Source organism: Pyrus communis, chromosome 2 (genome assembly GCF_041283825.1).
Source record: "Pyrus communis isolate YQ-2024b chromosome 2, ASM4128382v1, whole genome shotgun sequence".
NCBI classification, from domain to species: domain Eukaryota; kingdom Viridiplantae; phylum Streptophyta; class Magnoliopsida; order Rosales; family Rosaceae; genus Pyrus; species Pyrus communis.
The window spans coordinates 20,742,294-20,762,977 of NC_142566.1; the positions used below are offsets into that span (position 1 = coordinate 20,742,294).

At 38.5% G+C, this 20,684-nt stretch overlaps 4 protein-coding genes across 8 annotated transcripts; all 4 read left to right on the forward strand.

Annotated features, from left to right (window-relative positions):
- The first annotated feature begins 1,195 nt into the window (after window positions 1-1,195).
- Window positions 1,196-4,637, forward strand: LOC137748182 (acidic leucine-rich nuclear phosphoprotein 32-related protein). The gene is made up of 2 exons (XM_068488288.2): window positions 1,196-2,721; window positions 3,839-4,637. Exons 1-2 carry the CDS (start codon window positions 1,606-1,608, stop codon window positions 4,115-4,117), a joined length of 1,395 nt encoding a protein of 464 aa, XP_068344389.2. The 5' UTR covers window positions 1,196-1,605; the 3' UTR covers window positions 4,118-4,637.
- Window positions 4,638-5,387: 750 nt separating this feature from the next.
- LOC137748658 (uncharacterized) lies at window positions 5,388-7,033 on the forward strand. The gene is made up of 2 exons (XM_068488825.2): window positions 5,388-6,042; window positions 6,790-7,033. Exon 1 carries the CDS (start codon window positions 5,504-5,506, stop codon window positions 5,993-5,995), a length of 492 nt encoding a protein of 163 aa, XP_068344926.1. The 5' UTR covers window positions 5,388-5,503; the 3' UTR covers window positions 5,996-6,042; window positions 6,790-7,033.
- A 1,603-nt stretch (window positions 7,034-8,636) lies between these two features.
- Window positions 8,637-10,921, forward strand: LOC137748125 (F-box protein At5g03970). 2 transcript variants are annotated; one of them, XM_068488209.2, is made up of 2 exons: window positions 8,637-8,851; window positions 9,615-10,921. In XM_068488209.2, exon 2 carries the CDS (start codon window positions 9,641-9,643, stop codon window positions 10,751-10,753), a length of 1,113 nt encoding a protein of 370 aa, XP_068344310.1. In that variant the 5' UTR covers window positions 8,637-8,851; window positions 9,615-9,640; the 3' UTR covers window positions 10,754-10,921. The 2 variants fall into 2 exon arrangements, with proteins under 2 accessions (XP_068344310.1, XP_088542373.1); XM_088686247.1 differs by having other exon boundaries at window positions 8,752-8,851; window positions 9,564-10,921.
- Window positions 10,922-14,233: 3,312 nt separating this feature from the next.
- On the forward strand, window positions 14,234-17,541 carry LOC137747246 (F-box protein At5g03970). 4 transcript variants are annotated; one of them, XM_088686259.1, is made up of 4 exons: window positions 14,499-14,597; window positions 14,701-14,839; window positions 15,440-15,903; window positions 16,250-17,541. In XM_088686259.1, exons 3-4 carry the CDS (start codon window positions 15,463-15,465, stop codon window positions 17,339-17,341), a joined length of 1,533 nt encoding a protein of 510 aa, XP_088542385.1. In that variant the 5' UTR covers window positions 14,499-14,597; window positions 14,701-14,839; window positions 15,440-15,462; the 3' UTR covers window positions 17,342-17,541. The 4 variants fall into 4 exon arrangements, with proteins under 4 accessions (XP_068343419.2, XP_068343418.2, XP_088542385.1 ...); XM_088686267.1 differs by having other exon boundaries at window positions 14,499-14,585; XM_068487318.2 differs by lacking the exon at window positions 14,701-14,839 and having other exon boundaries at window positions 14,234-14,585.
- The last annotated feature ends 3,143 nt before the right edge of the window (window positions 17,542-20,684 follow it).

Sequence of the window (20,684 nt, forward strand, 5' to 3'; positions counted from 1 at the left end):
CTCGCACGAGCTTCACGAGTTCAAATATGTACTTAGTTCCTTCGTTCTGTGACGTTTGGTGTGGTTGTGTGTTCGTCCGTACCGTTTCAGAGAAATGGGAAGGGAAAGAGAGAGTGACAGAGTGACAGGGAGAAGACAGAGGGAATCAGGGAGTGTGTCAGTGTGTGTGTGTGTGTGACCCAATACGTGTCCACACCACACAGAACAACTAAACACACGACGGAAACGAACTAGGGGCAAATTCGTAATTTCACACGTACGTTTAAATAATCCCGGGACGGGATGTCACAATAATCATAAGTATATGATATCCATGAACTATGATTGAGAGTAAAGCCTAATTTGAAATATTTTCTTCCATATGAGTAGATTGGTTGAACATGAAAATTGAAAGTAAAATGGAAACTTATCATAAAACAGATTTTCTATCATTACCATATTTTCCATCATCCACATCTAGTAAATATATTTTTTTAAACGATAAGATAATGTACCTTGAATCTATCTAAGTCACAAAAAAATGACTCGCTAACTCGGGGCTAAGCATTAGATTTTCTTATTACGGTTATCCAAAAATAATAATACATAATAGACAAAATATATTATCAAATTTTCAATTTATGTCGTTATCATATTCATGTCATATCCATATCAATTGTGTGATATGATTCATATTTTGCTCATATTACTCCGACTCATGTCACACTTTTATCAACTGAAAATACAAAATCATATTACACGACATTAAATTTAAAAAGCTCAAACTCAAAGATTATGTCACCTTGTTAACCACACAATATGGTTTTTTACTACGACATTAAAACTGCTAAAAAAGCATGTCGTAGATAAATAGATAGAAACAAAACAAACAAAAGCAGCGTGGAAGTTACGACACGAAACGCAAATCGTTCGTCACGAAGCATTGTGGCAATCCCGTAATTTGATCAGATGACATAGGCATTTCTGTAACCTCCCCGATATTTCCCTCAGCACTGACGTCTGTTTCATGCGGAGCCGAAATCCTCTCTATCTCAATCTCTCTCCCCTCTGTCTCCCCCATACAAACAAACACAACAAACTACAATCTGCACCTTCCATTTGTACACGTCACCGATCCGCGTCTTCGTGATCGAACGGCCCACTTATTTTTCGATACGGGTAGGTTCAGCCCCGCGAACCCTTGCCACGGAGACCGAAGACTAACGAGCCCAATCAAGAGGTTTATCCCGAGTCACCCACCGCCCAATACGAATAGGAGAGAGAAAGTAGAGAGAGAGTGGAATTTCATTTTTGGTCTTTTTTCTGTTGGTTTTTTTATACTGAAGCATCTCCTACTTGCAGAAGAGTCCGTACATCTCAAAAATTAGGGTTTTAAGGCGGTTCAGAGAGGGAGAAAACGATTAGGATTCGTGTCGTTTTGATCTTCGAATCTGTGATTTGGGGATAAATCTAGGGTTACTGTTTTAGCTCCCATTTTTGTTCTTCCCGGGGATTGAAAAATCGTAGCTCCGTTGATTTTTCACAAAATATATATAAGAAAAGAAAAATTAAGGGTAAAATTCGTATATTTGTTCTTTGTATGAGATAAATTAGGGTTTCGAATTGATGGACGAGATCTGGGAGCGAGCCGTTGAGACAGCGCTAGAGGGCCAGACCGACCACGCCGCGGCTCGAGCCCTAACCCTAGACGGCGCTGTTAAGTGCGTCCAGGGTCGCCTGCCCCCGCCGAGCCTTCTAGAGAAGTTCCAGAACCTTCAACACCTCTCGATCGCAAACGTCGGTGTTTCGTCCCTGGAGCAGTTCCCGAGGCTTGAAAATCTCCAGAAGCTCATCCTCTCCGATAACAGAATCGCCGGAGGCCTTGAATTCCTCGTTGAAGCCGGACTCGACTCGTTGAGGGACCTCGACCTCTCGAACAATCGGATTCAGCAGGTCGAAGATCTTGCGCCCCTCGCTCAGCTGAGGCTCGTCTCGCTTGATCTGTATGAGTGTCCGGTCACGCACGTCAAGGATTATCGATCTAGGGTTTTTGGATTGATTAAATCGTTGAAGTATTTGGATAAGATGGACGCGGATGAGAACGAGAGGCCGGAATCTGACGACGAGGACGAGGAGGAAGAGGACGAGGAGGATGATCCTGGGAGTGGTGAAATCGACGGTGAGGAGCGGCCGTTTGAGATGACCAATGGGCATAGTGAGGCGGTTGAGGGAGTTGTGGATGCTGATGAGGATGAAGAGAGTGATGCGGATGAGGAGGAGACGGTGACTGCAGGCAGAGTGAACGGAACAAATCACCCGGCCGAGAATGGGTTTCGATTTGCTGCGGCTGCGGAAGATGGCGATGAGGATGAGGAGGAGCCCGATGAGGATGATGAGAATGATTCTGGTGAGGAAATCGATGAGGATGGTGAGGATGACGATGTGGTGGAAGTTCATGAGATTGAGGATAGTGATGATGAGGAAGATGGGGTTGAGTATGATGAGGATGATGATGACGACGACGACGATGAAGATGACGAGGAAGAGGAGGTGGACAATGATGAAGGGGATTTGGCAGAGCCGGAGAGTACGGGGCGGTTGACGAGCACGGAGGGAGAGATTGATGGGCATGAACAAGGGGAGGATGATGATGCAGATGAAGATGATAACGGAGAGACCGGGGAGGAGGAGCAGTTAGTAGAGGAAGGTGGAGAGTTTGAGGAGGAGGATGGTGATGAGGAGGTGAGCAATCCCTTCAAATAACATTGTTAAATTCAAAATCTTGGTGGTCTGCTTTTATATTTACAATTGGCTATAATTTTATTTGCTTATTGTTTCTGTTAATTTATTGATTTTTCTGGCTGTGTTTAACTGTTTATGGCTGATGTTCTTTTAGATCACAGGAGAGGAGAAAAATGGCTGATGTTCTAATTATAATATGAGCATCTTGTGCATATGGGTTGAAATTGATTTTCTGCATACATCTGTGTGTATTTTTCAATTGGTATTGTCGTTAGTTTTCTTGTAGGTTTACGAAGATGCTTCTTTTGAGAGTGTGCTCCAGTAGTATGAGAGAATGTTTGTGCTATTGTGTGCTTTTGTGTGGTGACATGTGGTACATACTACATAGCATGTTGGGAATGTTTCAAACCTATATTTTAGGCTGTTTTGCCTTATTTGTAGGTAATTGTATTTATTTCGGAGTTATGACAACATTATTTTTTAAGGTGTTGTGTTAGTTTGTGCTATTGCTACAATATTTTGTTTCTTTGGTTAAAAAAAACATTATTTTTTACCTTTTCGAATGTGTTGTGTTATATGGGACTGATGGACTGCGTGTTTTAATGTGTAATTTCTTTGTTTTGAATTTTCCAATTGATTTCATGTTTTTATATCTTGTGGACCATGAAATTGGAGGTGTTTACTATAAATTTTGAAGGCCTTTTTCAGGCATATTTCTGTTGTTTTATTTGAATTTTTGTAAAGTTTATTTATTGACTGCACTTGAATCATGGTTTTGAAGTTGGCAAATAAGTCATTAATAAGGTCTAATATTCTTTTGTTATTGCTGGTGTCCCAGTACCTGTATGTGTTGATTTGGCTGTCAATTTTCCTCCTATGTCAGGTTACATGAATTTAAGTATTGTTTTTAAGAGTAGTTATGTTTCTGCTCTTTCAGTCCTGCCCGCGAATGCTTAAGAAAAGTTGTGTAGTGATTAGTGCTGTTATTTGATTATTGAGTTTGTTGTTTATTTGATGTAGTTTCAGATTTGATTCTGTTCTGTAGATTCATATGTATTTGGCCGTCTTTGCTTTGCTTCTTAATTCATCAACTTACAGAAATGTGATTGGATCGCAGGAAGAGGACTGTGGTGCAGGTTACTTGGTTCAACCAGTAGCACAAGCTGAGGAAGAAGATGCTGGCGGCAGTGACATGGACCCCGGAAATGACCAAGGAGATGGTGAAGAGGAAGAAGTGGAAGATGAAGAAGATGAAGTTCAGGTGCTACCGCCCTCCTCATCATCCCAACCTAAGCGCAAGAGAGGCGGAGATGCAGATTCAGATGACAATGGAGAGGACGACGAGGAAGATGACGATGTGGTTGAGTACAGCAAGTCTTCGAAGAAGCATCGTTGACAGAGAGTCGGTAAACAATCTGGTGATGGTATTTAATGCCTTTGTTGATGGGTCCTTTGTTGTCTTAGTTTGGAAAAACAGAGAAAACCTCATATAGAGAGCTTAGATTTAGATTTGGTTGGTTGGTTGGTTGGTTGGTAGTAGAAGACATGGATTTTCCTGAGATGTTGGACAAACAACATATATAAAAGGATGTTTAAAAAGTCGTTGGTGAATCACATAGCCGTTGCTGGTTGTTATTCAAACGACAGTTATGCGCGGTTTTTGCTTGGGATGGAAGGAGGGAAAGAGCAATTGGGAGTTGGAGGGAAAAGAAAGAGACTTGAAAAACTGTAGGTTTTTGAATGCGTGTTTGTTTGTCCAACCGGGTTTTTTTTTTTTTAGGGAAAAAAAAAATGGGGGGCAACGTAAACACTCTTTGTAGATAGTCCTTTTATTTAATCTTCTTTATATTATGTAGCAGGTGACGTGGAATTATGATTTATGTGAATATTTACCCAGGTGGGAATTTGAGACCTAATGTGTTATAGGTGTCGATATCTGGTGCAAGAGTGCAGCAAAATAAGGTGCACTTGGTTGTATGGGGTATTTTTCACCCAGGTGGGAGTGAGAGTACAAGTCTATTAAAATGAGCATATTTTATAAAGATAAAAGTTTGTTGGTCATAAGATCCGTCCTAGTGAGCTGAATTTGTAGACGGCTTTGCTCAAAAGCTAGCTGCTGAGAAAAGCAGCTTCGCTGCGCAGCAAAGCTCAAGCATTTCATGGTCTGCTCCTACTTTCCAGTTTACAGCGGCTTGCTGAGCCTTGAGAAGGAAGAAAGACATAATTACGAAACATACCCCTAAAGTTTGTGGTCTTTTTCATAAAGGGACACGGCCACCTAATTTTCACATTACTAAAATTATTTTAAACCGTTAAAACAATTCAAACCGCTCGTCTCTACTACTGTCTAAAGCCAATTAAATCACGGAAAATTATTTTTCCACACATTATTTGTCCTTTTTTACTTTGCAATCTTTCTTTAATCAATGAATTTAACAAATTAAATTAGAATCAAGGGCCAGAATTGCAAATCAAAAGACGTGTTAAAATTATTTTTGTTAGATTAATTCTACAACCGATTGTATTTATCGCTCAATTTATGGTTTAACATACAGAAAATACAAGATGATATAAATCTTATAATTGCGTTAAAGTGAGATATATCAATTATGTCGTTATTTATATTACATGTCGTGTACCAAATTTGTCCAATTTATATTGCAAGTATTGGAGTGTCACTCGGTTGGATAAGGCAATATTTTGATACCGTCTTTCGCCCTCCCATTTTTCATAAATTAGTTCTCTAAAATACACCAAACACCATCTCTCAAAAACTCAAAGGATGTTGCTAATTTGTCCAGCATCCCCCTCACTATTCCCAAACCCACTTCACAATTTCAATGCCAAACACAAAACAACCAGATTCCAACCCCCAGTGAAAATCTCAGCCAAGGCAAAACAAACCAGCGATGACAGCACCACCAGCATTGCGGAGATAGCAGCCATCGCTGGAGGCTTGGTTTCCACCCCAGTGATTGGCTGGTCCCTCTACACTCTCAAAACAACCGGGTGCGGCCTGCCACCCGGACCGGGAGGTTCAATCGGTGCACTCGAAGGGGTTAGCTATTTGGCCGTCCTGGGAATTGTGGGTTGGTCCTTGTACACCAAAACCAAAACCGGGTCCGGTCTGCCCAACGGACCGTTTGGACTGTTGGGTGCTGTTGAAGGTCTGTCTTACTTGTCATTGCTCTCCATTTTGGTGGTGTTTGGGTTGCAGTTTTTTCAGAATGGCTCCATTCCTGGTCCTCTTCCAAGTGATCAGTGCTTTGGTTAATGTGGGATTATTGGCCACTACAATCCTATCTCGTGCTTGTGGACATGGTTGGTCCTCCAATTTGTCATGCTTTTCCATTACTAGGATAATGTATTGGGTATCTGTCTAAAAGAAATGCCATTACAATGTTTTATTTTCCGACTTTTCATTGTTCTTTGATATCTTTTATGGCCGTTACAATGTTCCTAACTGACGGGATAGTATATCACAAGTCATTATACAATATTTTAAATAATATATAATGTATCATCTCATGTGCTGGGCACACAAGAAAATATCCCCTAACTCACAATGATATTCTACTTCTAGCAAGGAAAATTGCATTCAGCTAAACAATGAGCGATTATAATTAGATATAGAATTCAACAACAATGTTGTACATCGTATAAGTTTAATTTAAAACCTCTTATTTATAGATTAAGAAGAAAATCACTAAACATGTTGTAATATCCTCAACTTAAACAGTTAACCTTTTCTTGTTTATTTCAACTAGTTTATTTTTTTTGGATTTGCGCAATCTAATCAGCTTGCTGCTTATTTAATAATCATATGTGCCCAAAACGAATTCTAGAGTGAAGATGGAGGTGACAAGATGGTAGAAACTTATATGTAATTTGGTTTATTAGAGAAATGCTATTACTTAATTACTTATCTTTTAAAGGTTTTCATTTCATGTCGTCAAGAGTAGTCTTATTTGATGTAGTTAAAAATTTGAGTTATTTGAGATGTTATAAAATTAAAAGAAGGAAGTGATGTTTGACGGAGAAAACTGACTGAAGAATTGAAAATTTCAGGTTAGAAGATTATTTGCCGCTGCCATATCTTGAGAGTTGATGTTCTGGACTTTTTGAGTAGCTCGACAAGTAAAAAACAAGGAAGAGTCAATTTTGACAAATCCGTGAATTTTTAGTCTCGAGACTTGTTTATTAGGGGTCTATTATCGGTATTTTAAAAACTCTAGACCTCTATGATAAAAATCTTTATTATTCGTTTTCCATGTTTTAGGAAACCTTTGGGAATTAATTGTTTTTTATTTTATTTTTCTTTTGGAGCTAGAGTTTGCTTAAGACTTTATAAACAACTTTTAGGTGGTATTGCAACAATTTATTTATATTATTATGAGAATGGTCTCTCAACTTTTATTAAATTAAAACACTGGTTCATCAACTAAAAACTCATTACCATTGGTCTCTCAATTAAAATTAAACTTTAGTTTTCTCTATTTTTCGATGGATTTCAAATTGCTAATAGACTTCAGCTTATGTTCTAGGATTTGACGATGGTCGATCCTACCTATCACATTTCTCACCTCGTTAGTTGGCATCGAGCAAGGATTTGCCTCGCTTGATGGTAATTGGTTCTACGGGATCAAAACTCTAGGCGATGTTCATAAGGGAGTACAAAATATTGAAAGGGAGAATGTTATGAGATTCGCCATATTGAAAGGGAGAATATTATGAGATTCGCCCCTACCCAATCTCATGAATATGAATTTCAAGATATTGAAGATATTTTTGGAGGAAGTTTGTATGTGACTAATAGATGATATCCAGCGTTACTTTGAGATCATGAAAATTCCAGAAAAGAAATAGTAAAGATTACTTCATCTAGACTATCAAGAAGTGTGTCTTCACGGTGGAATCATCTACAGAAAGTTCGAGAAAAACAAGACAAGTTAAATATCAGAACATGACAAAAGATGAAAAGTGTTTCGCCGAACGGTATTTTCCTTCACATCGCTTTATGTTCAATGATGTTGATGATTGTGCAATTAAAAGTAAACAATTGGCCTTTTGAATTTACTTCAAGAATTTTACATCAAATTGATTATTAAGAGACCAATCCAAAAAAAATCAAAAGCTCTTACAAAAATAATTGACAAGTCGATTGTTGAGCCCCTGAAGAAAAAGAAGTTGTTAACCAAAAATTCTTCTATTGTTGAAAAAGATGGTCTCAAAGAAGAAACTCTAAATTTTCACGTGTAGAACCTAAAAAGAAAACGAAACTCAAAAGATCAAAGTGAAAGCGTCTTAGAAAATACAAATCTCGAGGTCGAATTCTTCTCAAGTGTAGGAGAATGTGAGAAAAAAGAACAAAATCTCTTATTATCTTCCTCTTATTAAGGGCTGGTTTGGTATTGCTGTGCTTTGAAAAAAAGCTGCTTCTGCTGTGCTGTGAGAATAAGCAGCTGTGAAATAAAGCAGCAGAGTGTTTGGTAAACTTTTTTGTAAAAGTGCTTTTGAAAAAAAAAAACAGTATTAGAGTGTTTGGTAAACTTTTATGTAAAAAGATGTGAAAAAAAGCCGGTTTTTCAAAGCTGGGTTTTGCAACTTCTTGTTTTTGGCTTTTTTTCACCCAAAACTGTGAAAAAAAACTGAAGCTGAGTGTTTACCAAACACAAAAACAGCTCCCAGCTTTTTTTTATAGCAGCTTTTTTCAGAATCACCTCAGTACCAAACCAGGTCTAAGACCTTCACATATGTCCTTTCTAATCCTGGCCGGAATAGAAACATTGTTATATTCCGAACCAAACAACCGCAATTGACTTAACCTTGTAGTCAACCTAGAGTCCAACTTTCACACGAGAATTTTTTAATTGTAACAGGAATATAAGTAGTACATCACGTGTTTTAATAAAAGTAATGAAAATTTTTATTTTTTAAATTATTAACTTTTTAGCATAAATATTTCATCATTTGTATAATAATATGTAGTGTATCATCGTGTACCGTGACACTGGAAAAACTCTCCTTTACACAGGAGAAAAAGAGCGGCCCAAAACCCCAAGCAAAGTCCAAAACCACGGCACCCGTTTCTTCAGAATCTTCGTCCCGATCGACTTGACGACTCCGATAGGTACGATCCCTCTTCTCCTCTCTATTGGCACTCTGAGTTCTTCGATTTGATCGATTAATTAGTGTTGTTAATCATGATTAACTCTCTGCAAATTTCTACATTAATTAGGGTTCTTAGTCTAGGGTTTCACTTTCTGGGTTTTCTGTGTCTTGATTGTGTTTGAAGGATTTTGGTGTTTTCATTTCTGTTATTGTCTGTTTGGCTGCTCAGAAAATTTAGGGAAAGGGTTTTCTTTTTCATTTTTCAGCTTGTGTATGCTCTCAATTTCTCTTGTTTGTAAATGTGAGAGGAAAACGAAGAGCCGTGCAAGCCTGAGGTGCCTTGAAATTGCAGGGTTTTTATTTTCTTTTGGAAAATTGGAAGATTCTATATTCTGTGTGCAAGTTGATTTTGGAGGGTCGTTAAGATGGGGGAATCTCGTCTTTGATATGCTCTGAGATCCCAAAATTTGCAGTGGCTTTATGTAATTTTAATTCAGAGAATATGCAGAAACTGATAGGGATTGATGGTTGTTGGTAATTAGAGCGAATTGGTCGATTTCACCGGGTTTATGAAATTTATGTGGTACACTATCCTTTCAGGCTTATACTCATAAAATCGAATTTGCATTTGATATTCTGTATGAAAACATTTGAAATACGAGAGAAAGAGAGATCTGATTTTTTTTCTTGGTTGTGTTTGTTTGTCTGTTTAAATGTCTCTTTTTCTTTAGCTTACGTTGGTGAACCTGTAATCTTAACATTTCTTTCTGAGACGTTTGAAGATTGATTGTAATTGAAGGAGAGGAAGATGAGCGTGATAAATCAAGGACGAAGAGCAAATAAGTTGGTAGGAAACAAAAACAGTATTTTATACATGGACCTCAAGGACATCATTAGGAACCATGCCCTCCAGTTTCTACCTGCTAAATCACTTTTCAGGTTCACTGGAGTTTGTAGGGACTGGAAGCTCGATATCACAACTCCTTTCTTTGCCCACAAGCAGTCAAATAGCTTTCGTGATATCTCGGGCTTCTTTTTTCAATCCGGAACAGCCCCACCTTCATTCATATCTCTTGACCCCAAGGCATATGGTGTTCCAGATCCATCTTTGAGCTTCTTGCCTGAGCCGGTTGAGATAAGGAGTTCTTCCAACGGATTACTTTGCTGCCAGGCTCATGATGGCTCTAAGGCTTACTACATTTGCAATCCTGTTACTAGGAAGTGGAAAAAACTTCCCAAGCCAAATGCAGATCACGGATCTAACCCTGCTATTGTTCTCATCTTTGAACCATCTTTGCTCAATTTTGTGGCCGAGTACAAGCTCATATGTGTTTTTCCATCTGTTGATTTTGACAATGGGTATGAGTTTGAGATTTATTCCTCCAGGGATGAGACCTGGAGAGTTTCTGGTGAGATTTACTTTGGCCATCAACATCTCGTGCCAAGAACTGGTGTTCATGTGAACGACATAGTTTATTGGGTATTGGATTATCAGATTCTTGTTTTTGACCTGACGATGGAGCGCGCACAGCAACTTTCTGGCAATTTTTATGGAACTGGAGGAGTTGGGGCCCTGGGTCTGATGGATGGAAAGCTTTGTATGACAACGCCTAGTCATACAGGACTAACTGTGAAAGTGTTGGCTAACGCCTACACGAACACTATGGGGATGCACAGCATTGCCAGGGCATGGGAAACCAAACATCAGATCAGTCTTTCACCTCCACCGTTCAGGGCATCGGATTATAACCCTCGAATGACCAGTAATATATTGTTTGCCGGTGGAAATGTGGTTTTGTACCGGAGTGGCGGAAATTTGCACACGTATGACCTGAAGACTAAAGAAACTCAATGTTTGGGTGATGAGCTTGATCAGAATGCGAGGATTGTTTCTCATGTGAATAGTCTTGTGGAGATCTAGCTGGCCTCGCTTGTGGCTTACTCTGCCATTGTGGAACCATGAAGAAAAAGAAGGCATTGGAAGCAAAGTTGAATGGATATATTCATGTGGTTGCCTTGTACTGTTTATGTTTAAATAACACTCTTATCTTTGGTGTATCTATCGAATTAAAGGCTCTTTTGATAACTATTTCGTTTAGTTTTTAATATTTGTGAGGTCAAAAATAATGTTGTACAATAAAACTTGCTACTCAAAAGATAAGTAGGAGCTCTTACTCAAAACTTTTCGTTTTCGATTCATAGGACTTCGTGTAATTGTTCATATTATAAATGATTGATCTGTGTGGAGAAAATAAGCAATATGGCCCATGCTTAAATATATGAGAAAATTGTAGCAATGACCTTTCGACCTTAATGGAATTTGAGTAATAGTTTCTCAACTAAAAATTCATGATCATTGGTCTCTTATCTCATCATTAAAACATGCATTAGAATCATTTTCGTCAACTCTGTAAGAACCTCCATTAAAATGAGCCGTATAACATGCACATGAGACTAAATCAAGGGAAAAATATGAAGGGAAAAAAAATAAAAATTGTAGCAATGGTCCCTAAGCATTAACCCAATTAGAACAATAGTTCCTAAATTTTAACCCAATTGGAGATATGATCCCTCAATTTTAACCCACATGTAGCAATAGTCATTTCACCATAACTCATTTCGACAAAAGTTCAGACAAAGTTGAAGAAAATGACTATAGCTGCACATTTGATGAGTTAAGGGATCAATGGTCACGAATTTTTATTTGAAGGACGAACATTCTAATTGGATTACCAACATTCTAATTGAATTAAAATTGAGAGACCATTGTTATAATTTTCTATAAATATATGAATGATATCAGTAGTTTTGGTCACATGGCGACTCATATTTATACTTAGTTAATCTCAATGTTGTATCAAAGATTAATTAGGATTAATTTCCTTGAATTCATTTTTTTTCAAGCAAAAAAAGGAGATCCATTTTCGTGGATTTGGGCCTACTCATTTTTTGACAAACAAATTGGGCCTCAAGCAGTCAAATAGTTTTCGTGATATCTCGGGCTTCCCTTTTCAATCCGGAACAGCCCTACATTCATTCATATCTCTTGACCCCATTGCATATGGTGTTCCAGACCCATCTCTGAGCTTCTTGCCTGAGCCGGTTGAGATCAGGAGCTCCTCCAATGGATTACTTTGCTCTGCCAGGGTCGTGATGGCTATAAGGCTTACTACATTTGCAATCCTGTTACAAGGAAGTGGACAAAACATTGCTACACATTGCCATTGTGTTTGTGTAGGCTTTACGCAATGTTTGTACAGTCCGTGTGGGAGGATTTGGGACCGTAGGTATGATGGATGGAAAGCTTTGTTCAACACGTTCTAAACCTCCCACGCTAACTGTACAAACGTTGTGTAATGCCTACACAAACACAATGGCAGTGCATAGCAATGTTAAGTCATGGGTAACGAAACATCGGATCAATGTATCAGCTTTGATGTCATCTGGAACCTGTGGTGGTCGAATGTTTCATAGTGTAGTGTTTGCCAGTGGAAATATGATCATGTTTCGGGGTGGCCGAAAAATGCACATTTACGACATTAGGACTAAAGAATTTAAGTGTGTTTGCGATGGGCTTGTTCAAAGTGGAAGGCTTGTTTCTAATGTGAACAGTCTTGTGGAGCTCTAGCTGGTGTGAAACTATGAAGAAAAAGGAGTCTTCAACTTTTAGGTCGTTTTGTTTTGAACTTTTAGTAAAGTGCTTTTCTTTCGGTCAATAAATAGTAAAATGCTTATTTCTAGTTGGCTTTTTCTTAGCCAATATATATAAAGTGGATAGGAAAGTTCTTGGATTTGAGTTGATAGAATATTAAATATTATGCTTTGGAAACTAAGAACAAATCACACCCATTTTAAATTTAGCTAAACAAAAAACATGCTTTTTAACCCTACCATTTCCATATTTGAACTATCATTACTCTCCACTCATTGTTGTTGAAGAAGCATTAAGTCCTTAATCATTAGCAAAATCCTTTCATTAATTTACTAATTGCTTATAATTCTCATCAAAGACAAATGACTCGTTTGAGAGTGATTATGACTCTTTCATAATCATTTTTCTCGAGAAAACCGTGTTTTTCAAATGTAGTTTTACAGATAATGTCGCATAAAAGGACAAAATCATGACAATTGCAAGATGGAGGTTTTTTCTTTCTCCAATTGATCCCAGTGTTTATATATATATATATATATATATATATATATATATATATGTATGTATATGTATGTATATGTATATAACTTGTGATTCTACAGGGGGAGGAGAGTCACATAATATTTTTTGACTTTTTAGCTAAAAATTGGTCTCTGAGATTTAAAACCAATAGAAGCGATCCATGAAATTGTACACTGTAACATCCCACATCGTCCAGGGGAGTGGATCCTGTAAACCTTATATGTATATTTCCATCTCTACCTAGCACGAGGCCTTTTGGGAGCTCACTGGCTTCGGAGTTCATCGGAACTCCGAAGTTAAGCGAGTTCGTGTGAGAACAATCCAATGATGGGTGACTCACTGGGAAGTTCCTGTGTGAGTTCCCAAAAACAAAACCGTGAGGGCGTGGTCGAGGCCCAAAGCGGACAATATCGTGCTACGGCGGAGTCGAGCCCGGAATGTGGTGGGGGCCCGGGCCGGGATGTGACAATTTGGTATCAAAGCTAATCCCTGACCAGATGTGTGCCGACGAGGACGTCGGGCCCCTAAGAGGGGTGGATTGTAGCATCCCACATCGCCTAGGGGAGTGGATCCTGCAAGCCTTGTATGTATATTCTCATCTCTACCTAGCACGAGGCCTTTTGGGAGCTCACTGGCTTTGGAGTTCATTGGAACTCCGAAGTTAAGCGAGTTCGCACGAGAGTAATCTCAAGATGGATGACCCACCGGGAAGTTCTCATGTGAGTTCCCAAAAACAAAATCGTGAGGGCGTGGTCGGGGCCCAAAGTGGACAATATTGTGCTACGATGGAGTTGAGCTCGGGATGTGACATAGACTGTCAATTATTTTTGTCCTTCAATGAAAAATCTATGTTAAATTGAAGAAACCACAGTTCAAGTGGAGGGAATGATTTGATAAAAACCCTCAATTTAATGGAGATTTTTCACGACTAAAATGATTTACGGTAGACAATCTCACGAACCACTTCTATCAATTTTAAATATCAACGACGAAATTGAAAGGGTTTTACCAATTTCAAAAACTTTTTTTTTTTTTTTTTTTTAAGTCTATTTCTTTCGAAATGTAAGTAGCCCTTTATTCACATAACATTCGAAATTTTTTACCGTTAAATTTTTAACTACACATCTAACATTTTACACACATGGTACATGTTATAAACCCGTGGTAAAATTTTCGTTAATAAAGTCCTAATGAGATTTAACTTCCTAAAGACTAGGCAGCAAAATTATTCGTGAAAAATGCAGTAATTATCTATTAAAAATTTACTGAGTATCAAATTACGCAGAAAAGATGATTTTTTTTTTTTTTTTTTTTTTGAGTAAAAGATGATTTCATAGGATTTACAATTTTCCGAACTTAAAACTTAAGCAACCGATTGACCTCGCAACGACTTTTACAACCATTCTTAGTCGTTCACGTGTCCGCGGAAAACCAATACGAGTCTCGTACGCTGCTTTTAACTGCTCTCACAGAGTCCCTCACTCTGCACAGACTTCTCAGTTGGTCGGGCTCTGAGTCTTCTCTCTCTCGACTCCGACGCAGCGTCCCGATCGCCGGTTTGCTTCTCAGGCGTACGACGGTACGCTGTTGGGTATTACTTCATCTTTTGTGTCTTTATTTTTCGAATGAGAAGCTTCTCTTTTTTATTTGTTTATTTATTTGTGTTTTTTTTGGAGAAATCTTGAATCTTTCAGGACGTGCATGAGTAGGGGTTTCTGGGGTTTTTCCGATCGTTTCTGATCGTTGATCTGTCTCTGTTTAATGGGTTTTGATTGATCATAGTCGTTTTATTCGTATCTGTTTGTTCTGGCCTCTGGGTTTCTTGCTTAAACAGTAAGCTCTCTGGTTTCGTTCTGTCTTTGACTCACTTTTCCTGGAGTTATTTACCCTTTTCGATTTGTTTGGTTACTGAGAAACGCAAAGAAAAGTAAAGAAAACTGGATTGAACCCATTTTGTTCGAATTTTCAATTTAATTTAAAGAAAAACGATTTGTTATTTCCATCGGAAGAAAATACCATTTGTTACTGAGGAAAACGTTTTAATTTTTTTTTATTTATGGGGTTTTGTTGTTTTTCTCTTTTTTGCAAGACCCATGTTTAAATTTTGTAAATTAAGATATTAGAATAGCTAATTGAAGCAATCGAACAATGACTTTGTGGGATTTGTTGTGATCTGATGTCGTTAAGTTTGGTTTGCTTTCTTTTGTGCCAAGCAACCATAATTTGAATGCTAGGGTTTAATCAAGCTGCTGTGCGAACAGTTGTTCTTTTGTATGCAACCAAAATTCTTGTTCTGAAAGACTGTATTTGGCATCGAAGTTGTTCTGAGGTTTAAGCTTGTGGTTTCCCTCTTGTTTGGAAGTTGTGATTTTTCGTAGGTCTCGATGTTTAAGAAATTCACTTATCTGCATTGAATGATTTGTCATTGTGCAGCTGTGAATTCTGAGGATCCTATCATGGATAACGATAAAGATGTTGGCAGCGACTCTGACTCTTATGTCATTGTGAGCATTGCCAATTCTGTGTGCAGTGATTCTGAAGGTGTTGCGGATAGTGATTCTGAAAATTACGAAATTGTGAGTCCTAAAAACAATGTGGCTACTGATTCCGGAGAAGATCTATTCGATGGAAGCACACAACAGTCGAAGAATGTGGAAAAGGACGGTTATGTGTGGTCTGACTTTGATTGTGGTGAGGGCACTGATTCTGAAGAAGTTCTATCTGATGAAAGCGTACAACATTTGAAGAAAGTGGATATTGATAGTTATCTGAGTACCGATTCTGAAAAAGAACTATCTGATGGATTCAGAAGACGGTTGAAGATTATCGATAATCACCATTACATGGATACTGTACTCACTGGGAAACAGTTGAAGATGAGGCACTGTTCTTGTGAGGTATGTGACTGTCGACAGCCCTAATGTTTGGTATTGTGTATTATTTATGGGATATGTTTTCATTTCTTTTATATTAATCTTTTGCTGTTTTGATTAATTGATGTTGCATATGATATTACATTCAGATTATCTACATATTTAATTCTCGCTGTATGAAAGCTTGGAATCCAAGCGGTTGAGGGGATCCCTGTATACGTTAGATGATAATTTTATGTTCCCCCGTGTACTTGGTTTTGGCTATGAATTGGAGGCGTTGGCATTGTTGATGTGATTAAATGTTCAATTTGTATCTTCTTTTTTTTTCTTTTTCTCTGATATGCATCCTAATGATTGTCTTTACATGCAGTTTCACACATATCCATGTAAAAGAATCGGTCCTGCCCATGACTGTTCTAAACTTTCCCATGATGAAAGGCTTTATAAGAGAATGGACATAGGTGATGTTGCAATGGAGAATGTTCTTCCTTTCCTCCCTGCAAAAATGCTGTGCAGGTTGAGAACTGTTAGCAAACAGTGGGATAAGTGGATTTCTAGTCCTTTCTTCAGTCATAAGCAAACTTACTACTTCAGGAAAATCTCTGGTCTTTTTTGTCAATCCCCTGGTGGCAACCCTTACTTCCTTCCACTTGATAATGATTCTTATGGAGTTCCTAGATCTTACCTCAACTTCATGCCTGAACCAGTTATTGCAAAGGCCACTTGCAATGGTCTGGTCTGCTGTCAGAGCAGAGACGAAGAAGATACCTACTACATTTGCAACCCTGTGAACAGGCAATTTAGAAAGCTTCCAAATTCAGGTTTGTATCATGGATCTGAGTCTTATCCGGCACTAGCCTTTGAGCCTTCTGTGCTTGGCTTTGAAGTGCATTTTCAACTTGTCTGTGCCTTCTCTGTACCCGATCATTTGGGTGTCTATTTTGATATATACTCTTCAAGGTCAAGCGATTGGGAACTCTCCGAGACAGTATGCTATGAGCTGGAGGCTACAAAGTTGGAAGGTAATACCCTCTTTCTGAAGGGTGTACTCTTTTGGGAAACTTTAACGGGTGTCATTCTGGCTTTTGACTTGAAGGCGATGCAATATAGTATTCTGTCACTCCCCGGACCACGCGGTGTTATTTCACAGATGAATGGAGAGCTGTGTTACATTCTGCCTCGTGATGAACTCGGTCTGTACTCCGTGGAGGTCTATGGTAACATGGACATGAGCCTGAAGTGGAAGATTATTCTCTTTGGCCAGAGTTTCTCCTCTTATATGTACACATTTCGGGTATTGGCTTGTGTGAATGATGATCTGATGATACTTCTTGTTGGACAGAGGGTGATTGCGTATCACGTGAAAGTCCCGGAGGAAAAAGTATTGAAAAGAATTGATTACGGGCTTGCTGCTGGAAATGAAAGGTATCTTCCATATGTGAACAGCCTTGTGCAGATCTAGTTCTGTCTGCCTTCCATTTTATTAGGTGGTTATGTTTGGATCAAGTTGGTTTTAAGTTAGTGTCGAAGTTCTTATTTCTCATTGGCTTTTTTCTGGACCTGCTGCCTTGATGCACAAGTGCTTTTGTCAGATGGTGCTCTTGCTCCATCAACTGATATTGTGTTTATAAATAATATGGTGCTTGATGTTAGCTTTGGTAATTTGGGAATTCTGTTTCTTTTAGCTTCTCGAAAACGCCAATGATTTTTTGGTGGTGGTTTAAAATTGCTGATATTCACAAGTGCTTTTTTTGTGCAATTGCTGAGCAGTGACAATAACATTTTTGTATAAAATGTCACAATAGGTATTGACTTGACGCCAAAGAAAAAACAGTGACAGAAACTCCCTGTTGGAACCATCGCTTCTCAACTTTGGACTTGAGTGGAAACTCTGTTTATCTTCTTATGTGGCTTTTTGTCACAGCATGACGGAATATTTGAACTCGGGACATCTTCCGACATTGTGGTTGAAAGAAGTTGGTTTTCTTTTTAATCAAATGAGGAGAGGGACAAGGAAAAAACCACCCTTAAACTAGCGTTGGGGTTGAAAGAAGCGTGAGCTCCAACGAAACACAAATATTTGGAATTACAGAAAGCATGAATGAGGATCCGGATCCTCTTTGTGAGGATTACAGGGATCCTCAAATCCTGTATGTTCATCGTACATTGTGCAGCCAGAAATCATTTTAAATACTTTTATTTAAAATTAAATAGGAATAGTACATGACGAAAACTGGTTGCACGATATACGATGAACGAACATGATTTGAGAATCCGATCCTCATTAGATGCTCACCCTAGTGAAATGTTTTTCTTAAGACAGATTTATTATTATTAAGGAGAGAAGTGAGAGTTCGGAACTTCCTCCTCCTTTTACGCTTTTCCCTCTATTTTCTTTCACCACCCTGCGCTTCCCCTTCCCTGTGTCTTAACCCTTTGTCAGCAACTGTCCATGTTTAATGGAGATTCTTTCCAAATCCCATCTCTACGCCTTATTTCAAATTAGATCCTGCGTTGAGGTTGGATTTGTGGTCAGGGGCGAAGTAGAAATCGAGGTTAGGAGAGGCCTCGAGGCCTCGAGGCCATATGAAGAAATTATACAAAATATAATATAACTAATAAAATAAAAGTTGAATGTTCTTTTTTTTGTATTGGAATGTAAAATTTTGATCAAAAAGAATAGTTGAGTCACGAAGAAACCAATGACGCATTTAATAAACATTGAGAAATTTTTTTTTAAAAATTAGTGGGGCCCATACAAATATTAGAATTCAATTCCTAGTATTGGAGGAATTGGATTCCTTAAATATAGGTGATAATCTAATTCCAAGTGTTACGGGAAATCCGGAATGCAATTCTTCAACAAATTATACCCTCACTTTATTTTCAAAATTCCAACACTACTTTTCGCATTACCAGAGCAGATCCATCCTCTGCTACCCAGCGCCCTTGTGCAATGCCACTCTTTCCCTGATCACTGAACCACCCCAGACCATCAACCCAACCCAAATCCACTTGCCCTTAGATGCCGTGAACTTGAAACAGATAATCTTGAAATCATAATGCAATGGATTGAGAGGGAGAGTTACAGTGGCGATGAGGAGTAGGTTTCTATGAATCGAAAGATAAGTTTTTTTTTTTTTTTTTTGACGAAAGAGAAAAAGATAAGATTATTAGGGTTTCTTTTATTTTTTATTTATTTATTTCTCTCTTTTAATAAATAATTTTATTATTATTAATTAGTATATAAATAATAGGATTAATCTCAGTTTACTACCCTAAAGTTTCTTGGTTTTTAACATTTGCTACATGAAGTTTTTTTTCATCCCAGAGTCATACCTCAAGTCTTAATTTTGGGACAGTCTCATACATCCATTAAGCTTGCTGTTAAGTCAACCGTTAATTGGTGACGTAGCGTCCACGCAGACAATGGTTGTGTGCCACGTGTCATTAAGGGCCGATGTGAAAAAAAAAATTAAAAATTAAAAAAAAAACAAAAAGTGTCGCCCTCCCCCTCCCCCTCCCCCTCCCTCCCTTCTCTCCTCTGTGCTCAACCAACCCTTCTCTCTTCATGGTCACTACTGGCATCACCTTCCGTCGGCCCCAACAACTTGATTACCTCCCCCCAAGTCTGAATTTTCTTTTTTCCTCTCTCCTCTATCTCAGTTTCTCTTTCTATCTTCCAGGGCCCTCTTTACCGCCACCCCTGGCCCTACTTACCACCACTCAATACAGATAACAGAGAGAAAGCCTCATTCATCTCTCTCTCGAGGCTTTCAGTTGGCGAAGATATGAACGGCGGCGTTGCGAGAAGGGAGGTGTGGTGGAGGTGCGTCGCAGAAAAACACCACTCCAAATTTTTCAATGTTCTCAAACAATCACATGGTTTAGATTAACTCAAATCAGAGGCATAGGAAAACAAACTCAGCCTTCGATTGACGGTTCTATATTGGGATCCATGGATTGAGCATGGATCTGATGGTTGTTGGACTAGATGCATTTTTACCTAATGGTGGTGGGATCTTTGGGACTTGGGCATGCAATCCCGACTCTCTGAGCTTTTCACAATGATGGCAGCAAGAATTTCTACATTTTCCGAAGGCATGAGCGCGACAGTCATTTCTCGAGGCTTTGAGTAATCTCAGAACCTAAATGGATGGAGGGATTCTATTGCAGAGAAGGTTGAGGGTTTGCTTTGTATATTTGGAGTCTGTATTCTGATTTGAGTTTCGATTCATGCCAAGGACAACGAGAATCAGGTTGTTGGGGCCAGCGGGAGGTGACATCGGTGGCGGCCGTGGAGAGAGAAGAGAGGGAGGGTTAGGTGGGCTTGGAGGAGAGAAGGGAGGGAGGGGAGCAGGGGAGGCATACATTTTTTTTTTTTTTTAATTTTTAATTTTTTTTTTTCACGTGGACCCTTAATAACACGTGGCACACAATCATTGTCCGCGTGAGTGCCACATCATCAATTAATGGCTAACTTAACATCAAGCTTAACAGATGTATGAGACTGTCCTAAAATTAAGACTTGAGTTATGACTTTGGGATGAAAAAAACTTCATGTACCAAATGTTGAAAACCAAGAAACTTTAAAGTAGTAAATTGAGATTAACCCTAAATAATAATACAATTTATTATTTTCGATAAGGACATTTTAGTAATTGTATTGGATTGTATTCTGATTTTGGTAAGTTAGTAAACAACTCATACGAAATCAATACTATTTTTACTCCGATTCCAGATAATTTTAGTAAACAGTTACAACAGAAATCCAATTCCAACTCATCATCTATTCAATTCCTCCT